Genomic DNA, 22,410 nt, shown 5'->3' with positions numbered 1-22,410 from the left:
TATTAAGTCAAAGTTAACATGATGATTAGGCATTAATGCAAGTCTGTTTGTAGCTGGCTCAGTTTTATAAGATACTGATATCATATGAAACTAGAAAACCTAAGGAATTCATTGGTACTAATCATGTCATACTAGCTTGTTACGAAGGAGGTTAACTAACGCTCCAAACTTGTGCCAAATTTTGGCAAGGAAAAACTGGAATGACCATTTTCAAAGGGGTCCCTTGACCTCTGACCTCAAGATATGTGAATGAAAACGGGTTCTATGGGTACCCACGAGTCTCCCCTTTACAGACATGCCCACTTTATGATAATCACATGCAGTTTGGGGCAAGTCATAGTCAAGTCAGCACACTGACACACTGACAGCTGTTGTTGCCTGTTGGGCTTGAGTTTGCCATGTTGTGATTACAGCATATTTTTATGCTAAATGCAGTACCTGTGAGGGTTTCTAGGCAATAGTTATAATTGTTTTGTGTTGTTAATTGAATTTCCGATAGTAAACATGTACATACATTTGCATAAAGCAAGCATATTTGCCCACTCCCATGTTGATAAGAGTATTAAATACTTGACAAATCTCCCTTTAGGGTACATTTTAAACAAATAAAAAAATGTGTGATTAACTTGCGATTTAGTATTTTTATCGATTGACAGCCCTAGTTGTATTCTAGCCTAATCTCCGTCTCTTGTATCATTTTTTTCCGATACGTGGTGGTTAATCTTTACACCCCTCCTATCTGTTACATTTGAACAAAAGACACAGAGGTAAGAGTTACTTGACCTGTATTTGGTGTTTGACTGAATCCCTCTTGTATATCTCATTAACTAAAGCAGCAAGAATGAATGACAAAAAAACGTTAGTAGTATTAAAGTATTTCTAATACCATATTAAAGCTCTAGCAAAGTTAATAGAATATTAACTAACTATTCCTCCAGTGTCTGATTTTTTGTATGCAATGAAAACAATGTTTTTATTCAAAGCCTTCCCACTTTCCTCCAATACATAATGGAAATGCTGACACAGAGAGTGACAGAGCCTTGGCCAGTGTCAAAGCAGGTCTTCTTGGGGCAGCACAAAGTCGCGCTCTGCAAATGAACATCAGACATGTGGCATCACCTACCACCTTTTCTTAATTGCCAACTGTATTTATAGATAAAGGATTCAGCCATGAGGTGCTCGGGGGCAAAGCTGCAGATCTTTGCCATCTGTCAAGGGGGCTATTTTTCAGAGCACTTTTTTTGGCCATGCTGAGTAGCTTGTGTTTATAAAGGTAAAGAAACCGCATCCAATACATAATTAATTTGGCTGTTGTAGATTATCTTTCATAACCTGAAAGTATCCTGTAATATTTAAGTATTAATTAAGTATAAATGCATGCATCAACAGGAACAATAAAAAAAGACTGCAGCAGTTTTGGTTTAGTCAGCAAACTTGATGAATTAGGGATTTAACTACTGAAAATCCTTACAGGCCCATTAAAGCAGCTGTTGAAAACCCAAAGAGACACAAATAATAATTTCCTCCCTTTGTGCCAGAGATCTGTAAATTCTGGGTGAGCCTCACAACATGAGCGCTGTCCTCTCAGATGACGGCTCACGAGGTGACCCTCAGTTTATCTTTGGGGGCTCTGCGTAACGCTCCGCGGCCCGGCACGCAATCACCACGGATGAGCGTTATTCTGTATCCTCGGGGCCCGCGAAAAGCAGATCTGCTACACTAAGTCCCCCCCCCTCCATCCCTACGGTTTATTTACCCTGATGGAGACTCGTGATTTAATTTGGCAAGATGGGAGTGTCCTTTTACCCTTGCCCTGTGCTGCTGGGTCTTCACACAGCCCTCTCTAACCTCTTCACCTGCCTGGCCTGTTTACACTGTGCTGAGTCACAGAATAAAATACTTTAGAGTTTGCATGTCTAATATGTCATGGTAGGACTTAACAGATGTTTGTTACTCCTGTTTTGTTCTCTGTTCTTTCATCTAATGTGATATTTGACTAATGCCAGGAACACGCTACACGAGAATCAAACTGATTTTGGGACTGATTTCCCCCCTCCAAACAATGATCAGCAAATCCCAGATTTTTTGATGGTTCTAAAGATTATTTCTCCAGATATGTTAGGCATGGCTAATTTAGTGAACCCAAATGCAGAACACAGAGACTGAGGCAGGTAATGGAAGCAAAGAAATAATTTATTTACAATACTTAATTTTGTGATGGCGAGAACTGGGTAGAGCAAGGCAGGTGAGTTTGCTGGCAGAGGAGGGGGGAAGCTGTGTCCCGAGATCCAGAGCTGTGTCCAGAGATCTAGAGCTGTGTCCAGAGATCCAGAGATCCAGAGATCCAGCATGATTACACACTAAACATACAGCGTGGATTTACACGTCACATGCATGTCAAAATAATTCAGATTTTATAAACCTGTGAGTAAGATGAAATTGAATTCAAACTCTGAGGTTTCATATTTTCAGCCATGCAGTTATTTTTTTCTCATCAGAGTTTAGCTGCCAGCTTCAACAAAATGAACTAAATTAGTTTAAATTACTTTCTAAATTATTACTGCTGCAAAAATGCTTGGTCAGGACAAAAAGATGTCTTACAGGCTGGTGATTATTAGATACACGGTATGTGAAGGTCATTCCAAAGTTGTGCTTGCTGCCATCGGCGCTGAGGAAATAAGGGTCATGTAATTTTAATGGCTGCAGCGAGGCTTTCCGTTTGTTTACCTGGACAGCAATCTTTGCTTATCAGGGCAATAAGATGTATTGATTACTGATAGTGTGTGCAGATGTCAGGCATAGGACAGGGATGTAGGACACTGTATGCAAAAAGAGTCGTCTTCCTGAGGTGTTTTATTGAATTTTGCAAAACGCTGCACTGATGTTCATGTTGTAAATTGTGCAGTCTTATTGCACAAGTTCATTATGCTTGTAGTACCTCTGTGCACACTGCTTTTATATAAAATGGGGCTGTTAAAGTAAACACGATAATAACGCGTTAACACAAATTTGTTTTAGCACCATTCATTTCTTTAACGCATTAACGCAACTTGTGATTTTTAAGGTTGTGATGGGCTCAGTTTTAAAGAGGAGTGCACATACTAGCATCATATGAAACTAGAAAACCTAAGGAATCCATTGGTACCAACCATGTCTCACTAGCTTCTCACGAAGGAGGTTAAATAATGCTCCAAACGTATGATAATCACATGCAGTTTGGGGCAAGTCATAGTCAATTCAGCACACTGACACGCTGACAGTTGTTGTTGCCTGTTGCCATGTTATGATTTGAGCATATTTTTTATGTTAAATGCAGTACCTGTGAGGATTTCTGAACAATATTTGTCATTGTTTTGTGTTGTTAATTGATTTCCAATAATAAATATATACATACATTTGCATAAAGCAAGCATATTTGCCCACTCCCATGTTGATAAGAGTATTAAATACTTGACAAATCTCCCTTTAAGGTACATTTTGAACTGTTAAAAAATGTGTAATTAATTACAGTAGTTTTTCATTTCAAAGCCCTCAACAACTATAATTATTTTGTTCAGTACAAGTAAATCGGAGTCATTTGTATAACTGCCATCTTAAACAAAGAGCAGCCTTTTAACTTTTCACTCTGTCATTTGCTCTTTGGCCAAAGAAGCACAGATTAAATTGGGCAATTTTCACATTTGTATTAACCTTAACGTGTATTATTAACCTCCAATTTTCTATGGTGACAACCAGCACTGATGTCGAGTTAGGTTGGGTGTGAGGGATTATCTTTATTTTATCTCGTCATGCACCTAGAGGGAAGAAGAGGAGCTACGGCATGATGGGTAATTACACTGCCAGATTGACTGCTTTGCTGGTTTTATCCAATGTCTCTAAAGCTGAGACACTTTTACCCCTCTGTCTGTGACAGTCCTGATAGGGAGATAGAACCGGGATTTATATTCACTACATGCTAATAGAAAGATTCAGTATAAAGCAACGTATCCCATTACGTTTCAGTCTGATTTTATTGTAAAGCTAAATCAGTCATTGTGATAGCTGTGTTATTTGTCTGTGTTTGTATGCAGCAGTACACTTTTCACTTTAACAAACACACCAACAGTGTTAGCTCCCCGAGCTGCTGCATTCATTGTGTCAGCGTTTGTAACCCCCCTCCTTTGTTAATTCTACTTTTATCGGACATCCTCCTCACACCTTGGCCCCCCAGTGCCGTGTCACACAATGGAGTCAGACCTATTCCAAAATTGCAGACGCCTCAAAATGAAATATCTTATCAGGGTTGAGCAGCCTGAGCCAAAGCACCTAGAATTCAGGGTTTACATGTTAATGAGGGGATTCAGAGTAAACAGTCAAACCCATCGAAGAGCCTCTGTCTTTGTTGGCAGCCGCCCTGCAACACAGTAACAGTGCATGCCTGGATTTATTCTGTAAAGTGTTCCTCCTACTTTAAAAAGTCATTTGTAGTTTATAATTGAAAGAGGAGCCTCAAAGTTTTACAACAAGGAGATTTATTTTAGTCCTGTCAAATATTGCAGAGCTCTGTGGGTGTCACCTGGAGGTGATGGACCACCTCTATGAATGTGGATGCATGTATTACCTGTGTGCATACCGGTAGTTACATTATAAGTGATGTAAACAGGTGTTTAGGGACTAACCATCAGCAGCCATTATCACCTATAGGTATTATTTCCAGGTGTGATAACGTCCCGGGTAGCCAGCACTTTGTTAACATTGGTGTTAAGCACAATCAGTGGTGGAAAGTAACTAAGTACATTTACTCAAGTACTATACTTATGTACAATTTTGAGGTACATTTTCCATTTTCTGCTACTTTATACTTCCAGCTTTACAATTTAGAGGCAAATATTGTACTTTTTGCTCTTATTTGATAACTTGAGTTACTTTTGCAGATTCAGATTAATGTATTCAACTAATAAATGATGATTTATTATTAGAGGTTATGATAGGATTAGATTTTATGTATGTATGTATGTAAATAATTAAATTAGTTTTTTAGTTTAATTAGTAATTGTTAAATAATTTACCAGCAGCAACATTAAAGTGATGACCGCACTAATGCATCAGTAATTATAATCCAATAAATATTCTGTAATGAGACATTCTGCATAATGGGCACTTTAACTTTTGGTACTTTAAGTATATTTTGATGCTAATTACATTATTATATGCATGACTTTGACTTCACACTGTGGTATTGCTGATGTAACTTTAGCAAAAGATTTGAGAACTTCTTCCAACACTGTTATGTGTGTTATTTTATATGAAGTTGGCTGTTGCTGACGAAAAACTTTTCATTGATTTAAAACCATTTTGTGAACAACAGTTCTGTGTGGCACGTAAACAGTAGACAAGAAATTGATAAAAGCTGTTCAAAGCTTTTCAGCCATCTAAAAATGTTTTTTGAAAGTCTACAGGAATTAAAGAAGAATAGATGTTTGTTGATCAGTTTGTGGAGTATTTTTTAAATCCTACATACCAGTAGTCACTCTGAGAATACAATGACATGTACGTGTTGTAAAACTACATTTTTCTTGGGTCAAATGTTTGTGACATTGTAGACTATAAAAATCTGTGAGCTTGTAATCACATAATTTTGAGAGTCAGTTCAGCATATCAATGCATATTAACAGCATTAGAGCTGCTGATTAATCGATTAGTTGTCTGATTCCAGCTTCTTAAATGTTAATATTTTCTGGTTTCTTTACTCTTCTATGACAGTAAAATGATACAAGACATTGGAGTACATCATCTTGGGCTTTGGGAAACACTGATCCACATTTTTCACCATTTTCTGACATTTTATAGACCAACCAACTGATTTATTAATTGAAAAAATAATCAACAGATTAATCAATGAAAATAATTTTTAGTTGCAGCCCTAATCTGCACATTAGTTACTTTTAAGCCACACACTAAATACACACACTGTTTTTATCAGTTGCAACTTACTTCTTAAATATGCACACTTCAATTGAAGGCATTCAGTCTATAATCTTGCATCTGCTGTTCATGACAAAAAAATAATACTTATCAGAACTGACTGAAAACACATTTCTTTACATTTCTACATCTCTCTTTCACGCCTCCTGATCTGGAGATCATTCATCTATTTTGTGCAAGCAAGGGCATTTTCAAATTACCACATCTTACTTTCATCTTCATCTGATATTCCCCCATTTTGACATCTGTTATACCTTCTCTCAGAGAAAGATGAGACAGAAAGTAATGCAAAGTACAGCTCAAGTTGAGATGTGTTTGTATTGGACTTCCTAAGGCTGCACCCCCCCCCACCAACTTGGACAGATGTTCTGCTGTTGTGATCAAACCAGTGAAAATACGTCAAAAAGGCACAGAGGCATTCGATTAATCATTCTGACAACAACATGAATCGCACATGTTCAGAGACCAGAAATTGTCTGAAATGGAGACTGCACATTTCTCTTAGCTTTGCATTTCTTTTGTTTTTCAGGGCTCATTAGCTGAACTATAACGTGCACAACTACATCCAGAACTTATAATCAAACATACAGTAACACTACAGAAAAAAAGTAGAGCCAAGAAACGTTATTACTGTCATATGTCCTCAAAACTTTTTTAAAAAAGTAAGCTTGGCTGTCCCGAATGCTTTGGTGACAGCTTATCCCAAGATAATACCAGCGGTTGATTTCTCTTGAAGTTATGTGGAGGTGTGCACGCTGAAAGTGAAAATGAAAAAGAAATGAACAATGCTATGAAAAGAAAATACAGCTCAGGGTTTTGAAGGAAGGGTGAGGCTTAGCTTTACTGATTTTTTTTATATTTTTATGCAAGTTTCACAATAACAAAAGTAACTTTCAAATTATGCATCAGTGGCAAAAGTTGCACAAAAGAAATTTATCGACTTGAACTTAAAGAGAAAGGAACATTATATTCCTCAACAACTTGCCTTTTCCCTTTCGTGTTGAATATATTTGCGACGAAAAAATTCCATATAGATGAATCCATCTGCGCTAACAGCTGCAATTACTGTCAGCTCGAGATCTGACAGTGCAAAGCCATTGAGCCCCGCCAATAACATTTCATATATTCCCTCTGCTTCTTTAAAAAAAATAATTTGTGATGTATTTTGAATGGAAGCACTTGATGCTTAGCTGTGGCTGTGTATCAGCTAACCCAGACAATTACAGAGGACTGTTCAGTTGCCTTGTTAATAGGCTTTATCTTGTTGATGATATGTGTAGAGCTAGATTCATAGGAATCATTTCAGCTTTTGATGTTATATTGATGTGATGTCTTGAAAAAAGGGCTGGGGAAAAAAATTGATTCACGTATGTATTGCAATTTTCTTTTTTATGATTTTGAAATAGATTTTTTTAATGCCAGAATCGATATTTGCCTCATTTGAGTCTATGTGGAGGTAGAAGGAAGTTACCGCTTTTATTGTTGTAGTCTAAATAACGTGACGTCATATCCATTCCGTATCCGCCTAAACCAAAACAAACCGCAGCCAGCCGAAATAAGAAAGAAGAAAACGGTGGAGGATCTGCGTGGATACGACCTGCACCCTCACATTTTAAATCCAAAGTCATAAACACTACACATACAGTTAAGTATGGAAACACTTTTGCCAGGAAAAAGCAGAACTAGACATCACGGCTAAAGCTGCCTGCTAACTCTGTCATGGACAGGAAACGTTGCCGTATTGCGGTAAAGTGCGGTCAAGCAAGCTGCCATCTTATCTCCGTGGTCAAATCGGCCGATGCTACAACTATAGAGCACCCATATACTGACATTTATGTTAAATGCATTCAAACGGCCCCGATGGAGCTGACCATGGATGTATAAAGAGAACGAAGCTGACGGGAGAGCTAGCGACGGACTTGACGAAGTAAGCGGAAGTATACACGTGCGAATACGTCCGGTTTTCAAAATAAGGTGTTGACTAAAGGAACTGTATATACAAAATACATATATGGAAATAAGATAAATTGGATTACATTCACCAGAAATATAAAACATTACATGTCCCTTATAAATTAAAAATAAAATACCACTAATTTGTGAGGGAAATGTCTTTATTTGATTTGTGGGTTGCTGGAAGAAATGTAATAAATAATGCCTGACAATGTCTGATATATTTGACTTCAGGACATCTCTGACTACATACATGCTGAAAATCAAGCATTCTTACCTTATTAATTTAGATATTTTTCAAATTAAAAGTCCCTAAAAGTGTATGATTCAAATTTTCAAAAAAGTTAACAAAAATTGCAATAAATCATAATATCGTATCGCAATATTTGTAGAATCACCATACTTAAAAATTCCAATACATATCAAATCGGCACCCAAGTATCGTGATAGTATCGAAACGAGAGATAGGTTTATCGTCCCAGCCCTAGTCTTTACCATAGAAACATGCAAGTACCAATTATAAGTCTCTTTATGTGATGCCATGTAACACTTCAAAACCAGTTACTGTCACAAGGTGCAATTCTCTCTGTGAAAACACCAAGGCTAAAACATGAAATGATTGTCCCTCCAGAGTTTAATGACTTTTTCCACAACAGCTTTGTGCCCTTCAGCTCAACTTTCCATATAAAACCACTGCTAGCAAAAGCACTTCATAAAAACACTCGGCAGGAGGTAGTCCACCCCATTGCCCTCGGCGCAGCCCTCCAATATAACCCGGACTTCATCTCCCGGCAGAATCGGCTGTTTGATATTCCCCACCATAAATGAAACATATTCTGTGTTTTGCAGGACCGGCTCGTCTCTGCCCTCTGGTTTGATTCGAGAGTGCCTCTGCTCCATCTTTATGCAAAGCACACTGATGAAGCAGCCACTTATCATTAAGTGGTTGCCGTTGTTATACATCAAGGTTTCATGTTATCAGCTAATATATGCATTATTAATCCAGACGAGGTACGGCGTATGTCTTTATGCATTCCTATTAGCGGGGAGAGATATTAATTCCTACCCACGCCTACAACTCCTCATCAGGGGGGAAGAGACGTTCACACGACGATGTTGCAGTACAGTGTGTTGAAGCTTTTGTTTATGACACCTTGTTCACACACACAGACAGGGAGTATTGTGGTATGATAATCCTGGTTCATTCTGTAGAGAAACAAGGTGCTCTGATCCCCATACTATTTATAGAAATGTCCAGTCATCCAGAGCAGACGTATTTAGCATTCAATGTGTGTGAAGAAAGACAAAATTAAAGGATCATATTAATAGTTTGCGTCATTTAAGCTAAAAAAAAACAAATATAGTTTATATTACGCCAACCCGTTTCCACAGAATCATAACTTTTTAGATAAAAGCCAGATCTCAACCATTGATTGTTGTAGTACCATCACATCACTCGGCAATTGTGTGCTCTAATTATATACCCTCAGGGGTGGAAGAAGTATTCAGATCTTTCATTTAAGTAAAAGTAGTAATACCACAGTGTAGAAATACTTACGAATGAAAGTCCTGCATTCAAAAAGATACTTAAAGCCCCCCTCCAGCCAGTTTTACTTTACTACTTACTACTTTTACTGTTATTTTGTCTTATCTTAGACATGGGTTTTAGTCGCTGAGATGACCCATCCTCTCATCCTATACATTTTATAGTACAGTTGACCCTGTGTTAACCTGCACATGACAAATAAAACTGAAACTTGAATACTTGAACTTGTATATGAAAATGAACAGATAATTATTTTGAAAAGCAATCATGAACTATTTGAGATTGTACGCTATTTTGCACCTCTGAGTCTGAAGAAAGCATGTTGCAGTAACAACAGTGAACAGCAGTGAACTTGTTCTACGTTAAGGCTGTCAAATAATCAGCTGTAGGTTTGCCGTCTCCAAAAGTCTATAAATAGTATTTATCTTTTAAAGTATTACACAGGCTGTCTGTTGTAGCCTAAACAGGGTGACATCCCTGTACTAGTCAATAATCCCTCCCAAGATTTCAACCAGAGTCCCACGTGTTGCAGCAATGGCAAGCAGCAGATGATTCGCAGCATTAGAGACAGAGCGAAGAAGAGAGAAGGAGAGGATAGGAGAGGGAGGGAGGGAGGGAGGTTGGGGAGGTTGTTGAGCTGTTGCTCCGTGTTATGTGTCGTGTAGCAGCAGACTTGAGAGGAGAGGAGAGGAGGAGGTATCCAACGGCAGGGAAAAGCTGAAACCCCCGGGGGCGGGGGGGAGGTTTGTGTCAGCCACATGCTCCGGCTGGTCCTCACTGAGCCAGGCTTTTTGTTATGCTGATTTACTCAGCCCTTTGTCCAAGACACTGATGGAGTGTGTGTGCGAGGGGGAAGAGGACAAGAAAGAATGAAAGAAAGAGTTTAGAACATATTGCAGACTATGTGTGGAGTAGACATATCAATAATCATATATTCAGGGGATAGAGAAAATAATAGCAGCACCTTACAATATCTCACCATTCTATACGATACGTACTCAATAAATACAACCCATTCATGAAACTGATATGTTTCCCTGAAATTCAATTATTGATGAGACTGGGTGAAAAAGTTGTTAATCCAACTACTATTTCAGGACAATGATTTGTAGTTTTGTAAGAACTCTTTCTACAGTTATTATTCAATATTCATTATCTTTGCAGCTGCAGGTGTAAACACGTGTTGTCATCACATACAGCTGTATGATGACGATGGCATTCATTGGTTCCAGCAGGAAGTTTGACTTGTTTACCATCATTATTAGTCCTGTTGGGGGTGACAGCACCTCTTTGGTAAACACAAGATTTAAAGTGGTGCTTTTGTTTGATTCATTGTGGAGAAACTCAGTTTTACAGATCTGTCGATTAAATCGACTAATCGATTAGTTGACAAAATCGTATGAGTGTTAGTTGGTTAAGAATTTCTTTGGACGAGGACAGCCCTAATGATCAGCAACATTACACATTACAGAAAGGTTCATTGGAAGATGTAATGTTTGGAAAAAACTGTAAGTAGCTGTTAGGTTTGGCTTGAGATGAGAAAGCTAAAAGCATAGTGATAAATCAAAACTAGGGTTGTCAATCGATTAAAATATTTAACTATGATTAACTGCATAACTGTCCATAGTTAATCGCGATTTTTTATCTATTCAAAATGTACCTTAAAGGGAGATTTGTCAAGTATTTAATACTCTTATCAACATGGGAGTGGGCAAGTTTGCTGCTTTATGCACATGTATTTATATATTTATTATTGGAAATCATTTAACAATACAAAACAATGAAAAATATTGTCCAGAAACCCTCACAGATACTGCATTTAGCATAAAAATATGCTCTAATCATAACATGACAAACTGCAGCCCAACAGGCAACAACAGCTGTCAGTGTGTCAGTGTGCTGACTTGACTATGACTTTCCCAAAACTGCATGTAATTATCATAAAGTGGGCATGTCTGTAAAGGGGAGACTCGTGGGTACCCATAGAACCCATTTTCATTCACATATCTTGAGGTCAGAGGTCAAGGGACCCCTTTGAAAATGGCCATGCCAGTTTTTCCTCACCAATATGTAGCATAAGTTTGGAGCGTTATTTAGCCTCCTTCGCGACAAGCTAGTATGACATGGTTGCTACCAATGGATTTCTTAGGTTTTTTCTAGTTTCATAGGATACTAGTATCGTCACTAGCTACCTTCTAGCTAACATATGTTGAGATATGTCTGAGTGCTTATTTTGTCTACATTATTTTGTCCACCCTCCATATACTCACAGTGCACATGTAAAGCAAATTTTCACATCGGAGAAGCTGGAACCAGAGAATATTTGGAGCTTAAAAAACGAAGACTCGATGAGCAAAATTGTTGTAGATTAATTTTCTGATCAACTAACAGAATATTTATTTCGTTGTTGCTCTTGTATTTACTGAAAGAAAGAAATATTGAAAGGAACAAATCATAGAAGGCACAAAGACAAAGAAATAAAGAAAAGAAATAAAGGAAGGAGGAAAGAGTAAGGAAGGAATGAAGGGAGGAAATGAGAAACAAAGAATAAAAGAAAAAATGATAAAGCAAGAAAGAGAGAAACTGATGATGGCACACGTCAAGATGAGAAGTGACCTAATCAAGGGTAGAGTATACAAGTGTAACACAGAGAGAGAGAGAGAGAGAGAGGATGACAGAAGGTGTCCCTCTCCCCAGTGTCCAGCCCCCAACTTTGACGTCACAGACTGAGAGACACAAAACAAGCCGCTCTCAGCTGAGCTCCTCACTCCATTCCCACTCACACACACTCTCCGACGCACATTCACGCCTGCCCTCAGAACACGCCGCGACACTTGCCTCGACACCTGCTCGGCGCTCAGCCGGTGCGCGTGGGTGAGCAATCATCTCTATACCAAAACACTGCACTCCAGCAACAAGAAAAAATCACTCTCACTCCTCAGGACTGAAACATGCTGCGTCTCTAAGTGAGTGATTCTGTGTGAGGCTGCCGACTGGGAGGACAAAAAGGAGCGCTCCGACTCCCAACCCCGACCCCCGTCCCAAAAAGGCAGCAGATGTGACAGAAGAGGAGAGGCGGAGAGAAAGAAACACAATCCCCCCTACCCCTCCTTCCCTCATCTGGGAGAACAATACCCAGCCTCCAGTTGGAGAGGGTCAGCTTTTGTCCCTCTCCCCACGCTCCCGCTGAAGAGCAGACAGACGCGCTGACACATTGACCTGCTGCTGCTGAGAGGAGAGGACGGTGCAAAACAGTTGCTGCGCTTTGCACGGTTTTTGATTCAGTACTTGGACAGCTCCTGAGCGACAACCAGCGCGAGTGTGTGTTTCCATGAGTGTGTAGACTCTTGTTTTGGTTTGGAGACCCAAGAGAACCAGAGATGGAGCCCCCGTGCTCGCTCCAGCTCGGCCCCTGTGGCCCCTCTCCATCCCTGGGATCGCAGAGCAGCACTGTCAGCTTCCAGCATCTGGAAGAGAAGCGGCTCTTTGAGAAGTTTTGGAAGGGGACGTTCAAGGCTGTGGCCACCCCGAGACCGGAGAGCGTCATCGTGGCCAGCATCACCGCCTGCAGGAGGGTGACCAAGTGAGTTCTCTACTTTCTAGTCACGGTCAAAGAACAAACACATCATGTTTTTTTTTTCCCCCATTTGAAATGTGTTTGCTGCTTCTGTGAGAGTTGTCAAAGATGGAAGTTACTCTCCATTGCAACACATGCTTGTTTATACGAAACATCAGCAAGTAGTTGTGGAGTGATTGCCAAAAAGGACAAGCAATTTTCTAAATCCACTGATGCCAGAACCAACAAACTCATCTGTTGTGTCACTGCCAAGACATTCCTAAAGGTTCTAGCATCTATCATGTCTTGCAAAGTCAGTCTAGCACCAGAGATTGTGATTTTGGTAAATTACAGGTCAAAACGCATCTAGTTGTCCAGTTCAAAAGTGATTATTTTAGATGTCTAGGTCAGTGGTTTTCAAAGTGGGCTCTGGGGACCTCCAGGGGACCTTGAAGGGGATTCCAGGGGGTCCCCAGCAAAAAGGGGAATCATTTATTGTCACTGTAATTCCATCCATAAGTAACATGATGAGAGAATGTATGACTATTTTGGTCATGGGTTTCATACACTTTCTGTAATAATATAGGGCTGTTAACGCGATCATATCGTGTTATCCCAAATTTTTTTAATGCCACTAATTTCTTTTTCGCACTAATGTGTTAGAGTGAAGATACTGATATCTTATGAAACTAGAAAACCTAAGGAATTCATTGGTACCAATCATGTCATACTAGCTTGTCGGGAAGGAGGCTAATTAACGCTCCAAACTTGCACTATATTTTGGCGAGGAAAAACTGGCATGGCCATTTTCAAAAGGGGTCCCTTGACCTCTGACCTCAAGATATGTGAATGAAAATGGGTTCTATGGGTACCCACGAGTCTCCCCTTTACAGAAATGCCCACTTTATGATAATCAAGTCAGCACACTGACACACTGACAGCTGTTGTTGCCTGTTGGGCTTGAGTTTGCCATGTTATGATTTGAGCATGAGATGTTGAGATGTTGTAATTGATTTCCAATAACAATTATATACATACATTTGCATAAAGCAAGCATTTTTGTCCACTCCCATGTTGATAAGAGTATTAATTACTTGACAAATCTCCCTTTAAGGTATATTTTGAACAGATTAAAAAATGTGTGATTAATTTGCAATTAATCTTGATTAACTATGGACAAGCATGCGATTAATCGTGATTAAATATATTAAACGATTGACAGCTCTAAACTCAAAATGTCTTTGGTGCAGATATATAAACCAAACAATTTGTATGCAGTGGCACACGTGTGACATACGACCAAACACAGCTGGCATGAAGAGTGTGACGTTCACTTAATTGTCCCCTTTAAAGGTCACATGGCAGCATCTTCATGCCTCTAATGTCACACTTGTCCCCTCTTTTCTCCCTTGTGACATGGCGTTGTGCCAGTATCTGTTGAAGGAGCAACATGTCACGTGTTTGTTCCCCCACTTTCATCCCTCCGACCAAAGGTTAGCCTGAGAGGGGAGGATGAATATCTGTTGCCCTTTCTCCTCCTCATCCCTTCTTTTTTTATCCCATCCTTGCTCTTGTGTGCGCGATCAACCATCACCTGCTGGCTCTGACAACTTTATCCATTGTATCATGCTCTGCTCTGCCTGCTGCGCCTGTTTGTCGAACACTACACGACAGTGGCGATGACACTGCTTTGCCTTTGAGAAAGGCATGCAACAGAACACGTAACGAATGTTCAAACAGGTAGAACATTTACACATTTGCGCGTGCGCACTCGCATAACGAATGATGGAGTCTGCTTGGGTGACCTTTGAATGGTTTTGACACCCACTATCAACTTTCTCTTATGTGAAATTAGCTATGTTAATGAGGATTAGAATGGCCCATTTCATCCTACATCGGCACAGGCAGCGCAACACACTGAACCAGATAATGTGTCTTTAATGGGTTCTATTACAGCAAGGCCGTAATGCTGCACATGGCCTGGTTATAAAAGATTTTATTAGCTTGTGGGGTATGACAAAAAAAAAGATTATTGGAAGAATATGACCAAATATGTCTTTTTTTTCCAGCTCAGCGATCTAACCAAATAACTGCAGGCTTAATTTTTCTGTCAATCAACCATAGCGTGGTACGGACGATAGATTCAGATCTATTTGGGGAAACTGGCAAAAAAAAAGAAAAAAGAAACGGAGCAAATGAACCCACAAAAAGAACTTTAATGTGGCTGGCTGCCATGAACTGAGCAGCCTTTTTTTCTTATATCGCCTGAGACTCTGGAGCGGGGCCCAGCTGTCTCTTCAGCTTTAGCTTCTTCTCTAGGAAGGAAGCTCTCCTCAAGTGGCTTCGCCCCTCCAACGGGCTCCGTCCGGGTGACAGTGATGATGATGACAGCGTATGCAGGGGCCAGGCGACACCCAACATCCCCAGAGAGCAGACATAATGTTGCTAATTCGCCCAGGTCTGTTTGTCCAAGACGACAGCCTCCGTCGTGTGTATGTGCAGGAGGGTGAAATGCATGCAGAGGGACTTTTGGATGATACAGATTGTAAATAATGAGTAAAACACAACAAACAAGCACAACACCCAGAGAATATGAATGCAGGAGGAGGCTCAGGCGTCCCTCCATCCCTTCCTCCCTCCCTCCATGCTGCACTGTTGATTTTGCCTGAGCAGAGTGTGACTGGGGGATGCTTAGACCATCAGAATTCATGGCCTTGGGCTTGCTCCTCTGCCTCTCTCTCTCCAAGAGGAGACATCATTATTCACTGTGGATAACTGAAGGGTGATGAACAATTGCAGTGAAAGTGAGGGGGGAGAATTATGTACAACAAGAAGAGAGGAGACAGAAGGGGAGCCACAGGGAGAGGTTTCATGTTCAATCAGCGCGGGTCTTTTTTCTGTTTGCACCGTCCTCGCCCTTCCTTTCTGTTCACCTCCTTCTCTCTTTACTCCTGGAATAAAAAAAAAGATGCTGGAGGGGCCCGTTAGCCACAGAGGAGTAATTAGAGTTTGTTGTTCTCCCTTCTCTGTCCTCCATGTCTCCTCCTCTTCAGGCCAGTCACACAGTGGAGGGGAGGAGTTCCCTGGCTCTGTGCAGCGGGGTGGGGCTTTGCTCCAAACCATCATGACCCTGCAAGCTGTTTTGTTCGTGGGGGGGCTCCTCATTAAATATGCAGCCTGGCTAACTTTGGGTTGCGTGTGTGTGCGTGTGTGTGTGTGTATTTGTGTGTGCGTTTGTGTGTGTGTGTGCATTCATGTGCATCTGTACTGGAGATGTTTTCCAGCAATTGCTAGGGTTTGAAATGAGGGTGTAAGCTTGAGTGTGTGTGTGTGGCTGCCGTGTTAGTGGGGTCTTGTCCAACTCTGTGGCAGATGGCAGGCTCGAGAGAGAGCAATGCAAGGGAGGGGGGAAAGTGTGTGTGTGTGTGTGTGTGTGTGTGTGTGTGTGTGTGTGTGTGTTAGGGGGTTTCAGGCCTCTTACCTCAGCAGATGCTGGTTTAAAGAGGAGGAGAGGAAAAGGGTTTGGAAGGGCTTGTACACTGACAGCACCACTGGGAATATACAGTGGGGTGGACAAAATAACAGGAACACCTCAGAACAGAATGCGGTGCAATCCAGCCACAGTCGAATCAACACATCTGTGCAATGGTCTCATCCTAAAAATGGATCATTATAAGAATACTTGCTGCAGAGCTGTTGTACTGAATTAATAATAATGCTAATGATATTTATATAGCACTTGTGTAAACAGAGACACAAAGTGCTTTAACAGTAAAAACCAACAGAGTAAACGGTACAAATGCTAAATTAATTAGATTACAAGAAGAATTCAATTAGGGCTGAACGATTTTGAAAAAATATCTATTATTTTGACTGATATTTCTATTGCTAGGGATGCGCCGATTTATCGGCCAAACATCGGTATGCTGCCGTGCAGCCCGTGCAGCAGCACTGCTTAGGGTTTCTAATCACTTTTACATTCACATTTATTTTATGATTCACAAAAGTAATATTTTTGTTGGGCTATGTAAGTACTGAAACATTCTTCTCATTAAGTAGGTAGTTATATAGCAGCTGAAAAGGCTTTTGAAGCAGTTATTTTGAAAAAAAAAGAATATTTTTCATGTGAAAGAAGGTTATATTTAATAGTTGTTTCATAAATAAATATGATTGAATTTGTGCTCATTCAAAGACAGTGTAATGAAATTCTGAATGACTTTAAAACAGCTCAGTTATTTTATTATAATGAATAGGTCTTTGTTTCCCTGGCACAAAATTGTGATTGCGATATTATAAAAATATTTAAACATATTAAAATGATTATGGTGAGAGTTTTGCAGGGACCTGTACCAAACTGATGTTTTCTTAAGTCTATAAAGTATGTAGAGTATGATGTGTTGACCAGGACATCTCTGCAGCACGACCGTACTTAATTTAAACTGGTACTTTGACACACATTTCACCTTTGACAAATATTGCGCCCCATTCGATTTGAAAATTGCATTAGGTCATATTGCCATTTTGATAAAATTTTGATTAATTGTGCAGACCTAAATTTAATAGTACAACACAGAACACAACAGTAACACAACGGATAGCACAGAAACATCAGAGCAGCAGAGGATCCAGACACAGACGTTACAATTTTCAAAAATATCTGGTAAAAGTGAGTTTTAAGAAGTGATATAAAAGATGCTACAGAGTTGGCTAGCCTGAGATACTGAGACAGGGAAGTTGAGGGGCACAGACTGAAAAGGCCTGGGTAACAAAACAAATGGGTGGAACAACTAGAAGACCCTTGTCTGAAGATCTCAGTGGCTCATAAGAGATTAACATATCAACAATGACTACTGTAAGGGTCCCACCATGAAAAGCCTTAACATGTACATGCAACATCTTAAAATGATTTCTAAAACCCACAGGGAGCCAATGCAAAGATGCAAGAACGGGAGTGATGTAATCATCATTTCTTTGATTTTTTTAAAAAGCCATTTTTGGATGAACTGGAGGCGAGCAAATGACTTACTTAAAAATAAAAAAAAAAACAAAGGCTAATGGTGGATTACTTTCTCAAGATCTGCAGCTGTTGGAAAAGATTTGATTTAAAAATACTATTGTTGATGAAATACATTCATTGATTATAAATAATCTTTGATAAAATCTGAGGCTTTGAAATAGGTCTATAGTTATTTATAACCATGGACTTATTCAACAAAGGCTGGACAATTGAATGCTTAGAATGAGATGAAAGTGCGAGTGGAAAGATAATAGTTAATAATGGAAAGAATATTAGGTCCAGTCAGTGGTGTGGAAAACAGATTTTAAAAACCAAGTCAGTGTAAGAAATCTAGAGAGAAGGAAGAGGATTTCATGGAGGCCACTGTCTTTTCTAGGGTTGACAGACCGATTGGTGTAGATTTCACATTCACATGATTGAAGTTTGTGGCCTGATTTATTGATGAAGTGATTGAGAAACATTTTGCTGTGATGACTTCAGGGAACTGGGTAGGAGGAGGACTGAGTCACTGAGTCACCGGCCTGGATTAAAATCATGGCTTGATTGTGGCTTTCAGAGGCAATCAGGTGAGAACAATATGTATTCTTCTCTTGTTTTACACAAGATTGCAAGATTTTCATAAGACTTTTGTGTTCATGTGCTTTCTTATAATGTCCCTGATGTGATCATTTAGCTAAGGAGAGGGTTTACGTAGTAATGTTTTGTCTTTAAAAGGTTCAATTTTATCTAAAATACTGTGACATATGCTATTAACACTATTGCATTATATCAAGCTAATGAAGCTAATCACTTCAAGGAACACAGAAGTTCAGAAGATCAGACAGGTTGTAAACTGCCAGATTATCTTAACCACTTTATTTTGAGGTAAAGCTGAAAGCGAGTGTACCTGAAATGACAGTTTTAGAATAGGAGGAGCTATTTTGAGCGTCCCTGGTTTTGGAAGTAAAAGTTAATGTTACGTGACTGACAGCTGGAGCTCCTCTACAGCTTGGATCTGCACGAAACACTCCTGGTTGAAACATCAGTACCAAAGGATGAGATAAGGAATTAACTACGATTCCCGAGGTGCATTTCTGTAACAAACATCCAAGCTCAAACATCTGTTACCGCATAAATGCACTGCTAATAATGGAATCAAGCTAAACATTACACTGTAATGAAAACTGACTATACACCTGCAGCATAAATTATTTTTTTTTTTTATTCTGGGTCAATTTTGGATGAATTTGGAAACTGTGGTGCCATGTTTTGCTCTTAAATGTAACAGCAAAGCTTGTGAATTTGCTACCACTGAGGCTCATGGGTATTGTAGTATTTACCACTTTGCAAAACAAACCGTCCCCAATTAAAAAGGAAAACTGTGTGTACACAACTTTAGCAAGTATGGTAGGTCATACAGGTCCGGCTCTAGCCCTTCTGGTGCCCAAGGCACCCACCCAAAGGTTAGGGTTCAACCCCCCAGAACCCTGACCCTAGTCCCGTAAACTGCAACACACATCAGACATCACAATGGTTTTAAGACAAAAATTAGGATTTGGTATTTTCATAAATAACTGTATTTATTATAATATAAACAAACAATCGGTTCTTGATATTGTTGACTTAAAAGTGTTTAGTCAGTTTCACTACAATTTACACTTTTACTAACAAATAAGTGCGGCCAGGCAGATGAAAAAGTGTGAGAAAGAGAGTTACAGGGGTGAAAAGTGTATTTCTTTATTTCTTTCTTTCTTTCTTTATTTGTTACCTCATTGTGGAAAATGAGGAAGAGCGCCCACCAGCATTTATTTATTTTTTTCAGAGGGCGACCAGCGCCCCCCAGAAGGTGGCACCCTAGGCGACCGCCTACATAGCCTATGCCTTGAGCCGGCCCTGAGGTCATAGTTGAACTAGTTAATTGTAATGAATGGACAAGTAATCATTTTACCTTTTACCTTTTTTTTCTTCAAAATAAGTTTGCCCCCAATATGGGGTTTTGTTTACAACATGTATGATTGTCTGACCAGAATCAGAATCGATGAGAATTTATTGCTTTTGCCAGATGCTTCTAAGTTGTAAAAAACAAGAATGTTTTTATGTCCACCCCTTGTGAGGTTATACTGTAAACGATCTGTCTTGGGTTTGATTTCTACAGTGGCCACCTCTGTGCCAAAGGAAATTGTCCACAGATTCACACAAATACAGACATAAAATGTTCTGAGAGTGTGAATAAAATGAATAGAGGATACAGAGTCTCAAAAACATCAAGGAGTAGCAGTCAGAGTTCCCCCTGGGACGAAGCATCTCTTTCTCTCTCTCCCTGCGAGAATGACAAACATGATTTAGTGACGGACGAGGGGTTTGTCTGCCGTTATATATCTCTCTGTCTGCGCTTCTGCTCTCTTCATCGCCGAGTATCTTTACCCGACTTCTCTCCCTCTCCTCACATCAGTATCTCCCTCCTTCCTTCTCTTAGTATCTTTTCAGTGTGCGTCAACTCGCCCTCTCTGTGTCTGTGTCATATTACTCAGAGCGCGCAGGATGCGGCTGCTGAGGCATGCTGACAAGAGAGCAGGAGATGATGCCGGCTCCCCAGGCAGGAATCGGACTTATCACTGCAATGGATTCACATTCGATATTGATTCCAGCGTAGCCAATTCATTTGAATCAAACCAATGTCTGTGGCTTAACACTTGTGTTTTACAGCAGGATATTTTAGATTTGTATGTGACAGGAATAGGAGCGATAACAGAGATGCTAATTGGTGGAGTTGATTTATATTTGGCATTAATTTCTTCACAGCTAATCCATTTGAAACCAACCAGTGTCTCATGATTAACACCAGATACACTGTCACAGCATGTAGTTGTGCATTAGGGGGCATTTATTGATACCCAAGATGATAATAAAGTTCATAATCTTTAACTTTATTTATGGAGCACTTAAAGGTGCTAGATTCGATAGCCAGCGCATTAATATATCATTAACAACTATTGTATATGTAAAGATATAGAGGAGTAAGGTCTACCTGAGCAGAGAATGAAGTCACTCTCCCGATATTGTGATATGAGACTAGATATCATCTTAGATTTTGGATATCGTAATATGGCATAAGTGTTGTCTTTTCCTGGTTTTAAAGGCTGCATTACAGTAAAGCGATGTAATTTTAGCTTAGTTTAGCAGACTGTTCTAGCTGTTTTAGTAACATTACTGATGATTATTTATCAAAAATCTCATAAGTATTTTGTGAAAGCACCAATAGTCAACCCTACAATATCGTAGCAATATCGATATCGAGGTATTTGGTCAAAAATATTGTATTATTTGATTTTCTCCATATCGCCCAGCCTTACTCTGTGTGTGTTGTAATCCCAGTTTCTCTGTGCTTTCTTGATATAGCCGGGCCGGCCGTGCATGCCTTTTAGTGCATGTTAGTGCGTGTGAGCAAGCCTCACTGGTTAGCTAATCTGCCGCTCTGTGCTGCGCTCATATGGCGGTTACAGCTGAAAACGCCATCCTTTCTGGACGGCATCATCACGGAAGCCTGGCACCCACCCTCCAGTTCCAAATACCAAATACATATAATAATATATGTAATAAATATCAAATACCATTGGCTGCCTTAAGCCACTGATCATACCAGCCAAGTCAGGCTGTAGCAGCAAAATTACTGAGTATTTATTGTGAGTGTTGGTGTGTTTTATTGGTTAAGAATTTAACTTTTTATTTGTAAAAAGAAGAATATGTTATTTCCTCTTTCAAAAATTACTTGCTTTAATGGAGCACTAATGTGTTTTATCACAAAGGCGTAATGAGTAAAAGAAGAAAACCCTTTTCTATCCATCACTTTAACTCACCAGACAGGCTATCATAAATACTTTGAGCTGGTTTTAGTGGAAATTAAGTGATGCTGTCATGCCGTCTATGGCGAAGGCAACCTGCAGAGGCCGGCCTGTCAGATTGCTTCTACCTTTCCAATTAGCAACACTGCGACCATCCATATTTCTCTGTACCTGCAGGGTGCTGTTGTACCGAGACTAATCCCTCCCAAGTACTGCTGCAGGACGGCTGTAGCTAATGTAAAATGTAAAGTTCTCTTTGTTGTGATCTTATTTCATCTGAATGTAAAAGTTGATATTTGCGTCGTTCAAAGCTCACGTTGACATTTCCAAATTTAACTCTCGTCTCTGCGTCACAAAAGGCTCAAACTGGTACTGTGAGAAATGACTTTAGCTTTAATGACACTCCCATTGATTCTGGGAGACGATGGGCTGCACTTCAGTGCTAACTTGTGATAGATGCTTGATATAGCCCAAGCATGATGGGGAACAAAAAGCAGCAAGTCCCTGTGAATGGGGAGCTCAAAAGGCTCTTTGATGTTTTAATCCAACCAGT

At 39.8% G+C, this 22,410-nt stretch overlaps 1 protein-coding gene across 1 annotated transcript in view; it reads left to right on the top strand.

Annotated features, from left to right (window-relative positions):
* The first annotated feature begins 12,231 nt into the window (after nt 1–12,231).
* srrm4 (serine/arginine repetitive matrix 4) overlaps nt 12,232–22,410 on the top strand; it is a 70,698-nt gene continuing 60,519 nt past the window's right edge. Inside the window, exon 1 of the mRNA XM_037778691.1 lies at nt 12,232–13,046. Within this exon, the coding sequence (XP_037634619.1) occupies nt 12,844–13,046 (203 nt within the window). The 5' untranslated portion in view covers nt 12,232–12,843. The remainder of the gene's footprint in view (nt 13,047–22,410) is intronic.

The sequence above is a fragment of the Sebastes umbrosus genome, chromosome 8 (assembly GCF_015220745.1).
Source record: "Sebastes umbrosus isolate fSebUmb1 chromosome 8, fSebUmb1.pri, whole genome shotgun sequence".
NCBI lineage: Eukaryota > Metazoa > Chordata > Actinopteri > Perciformes > Sebastidae > Sebastes > Sebastes umbrosus.
Note: the sequence above shows the minus strand (reverse complement) of the source record. Positions and strands in the feature narration are given on the sequence as shown.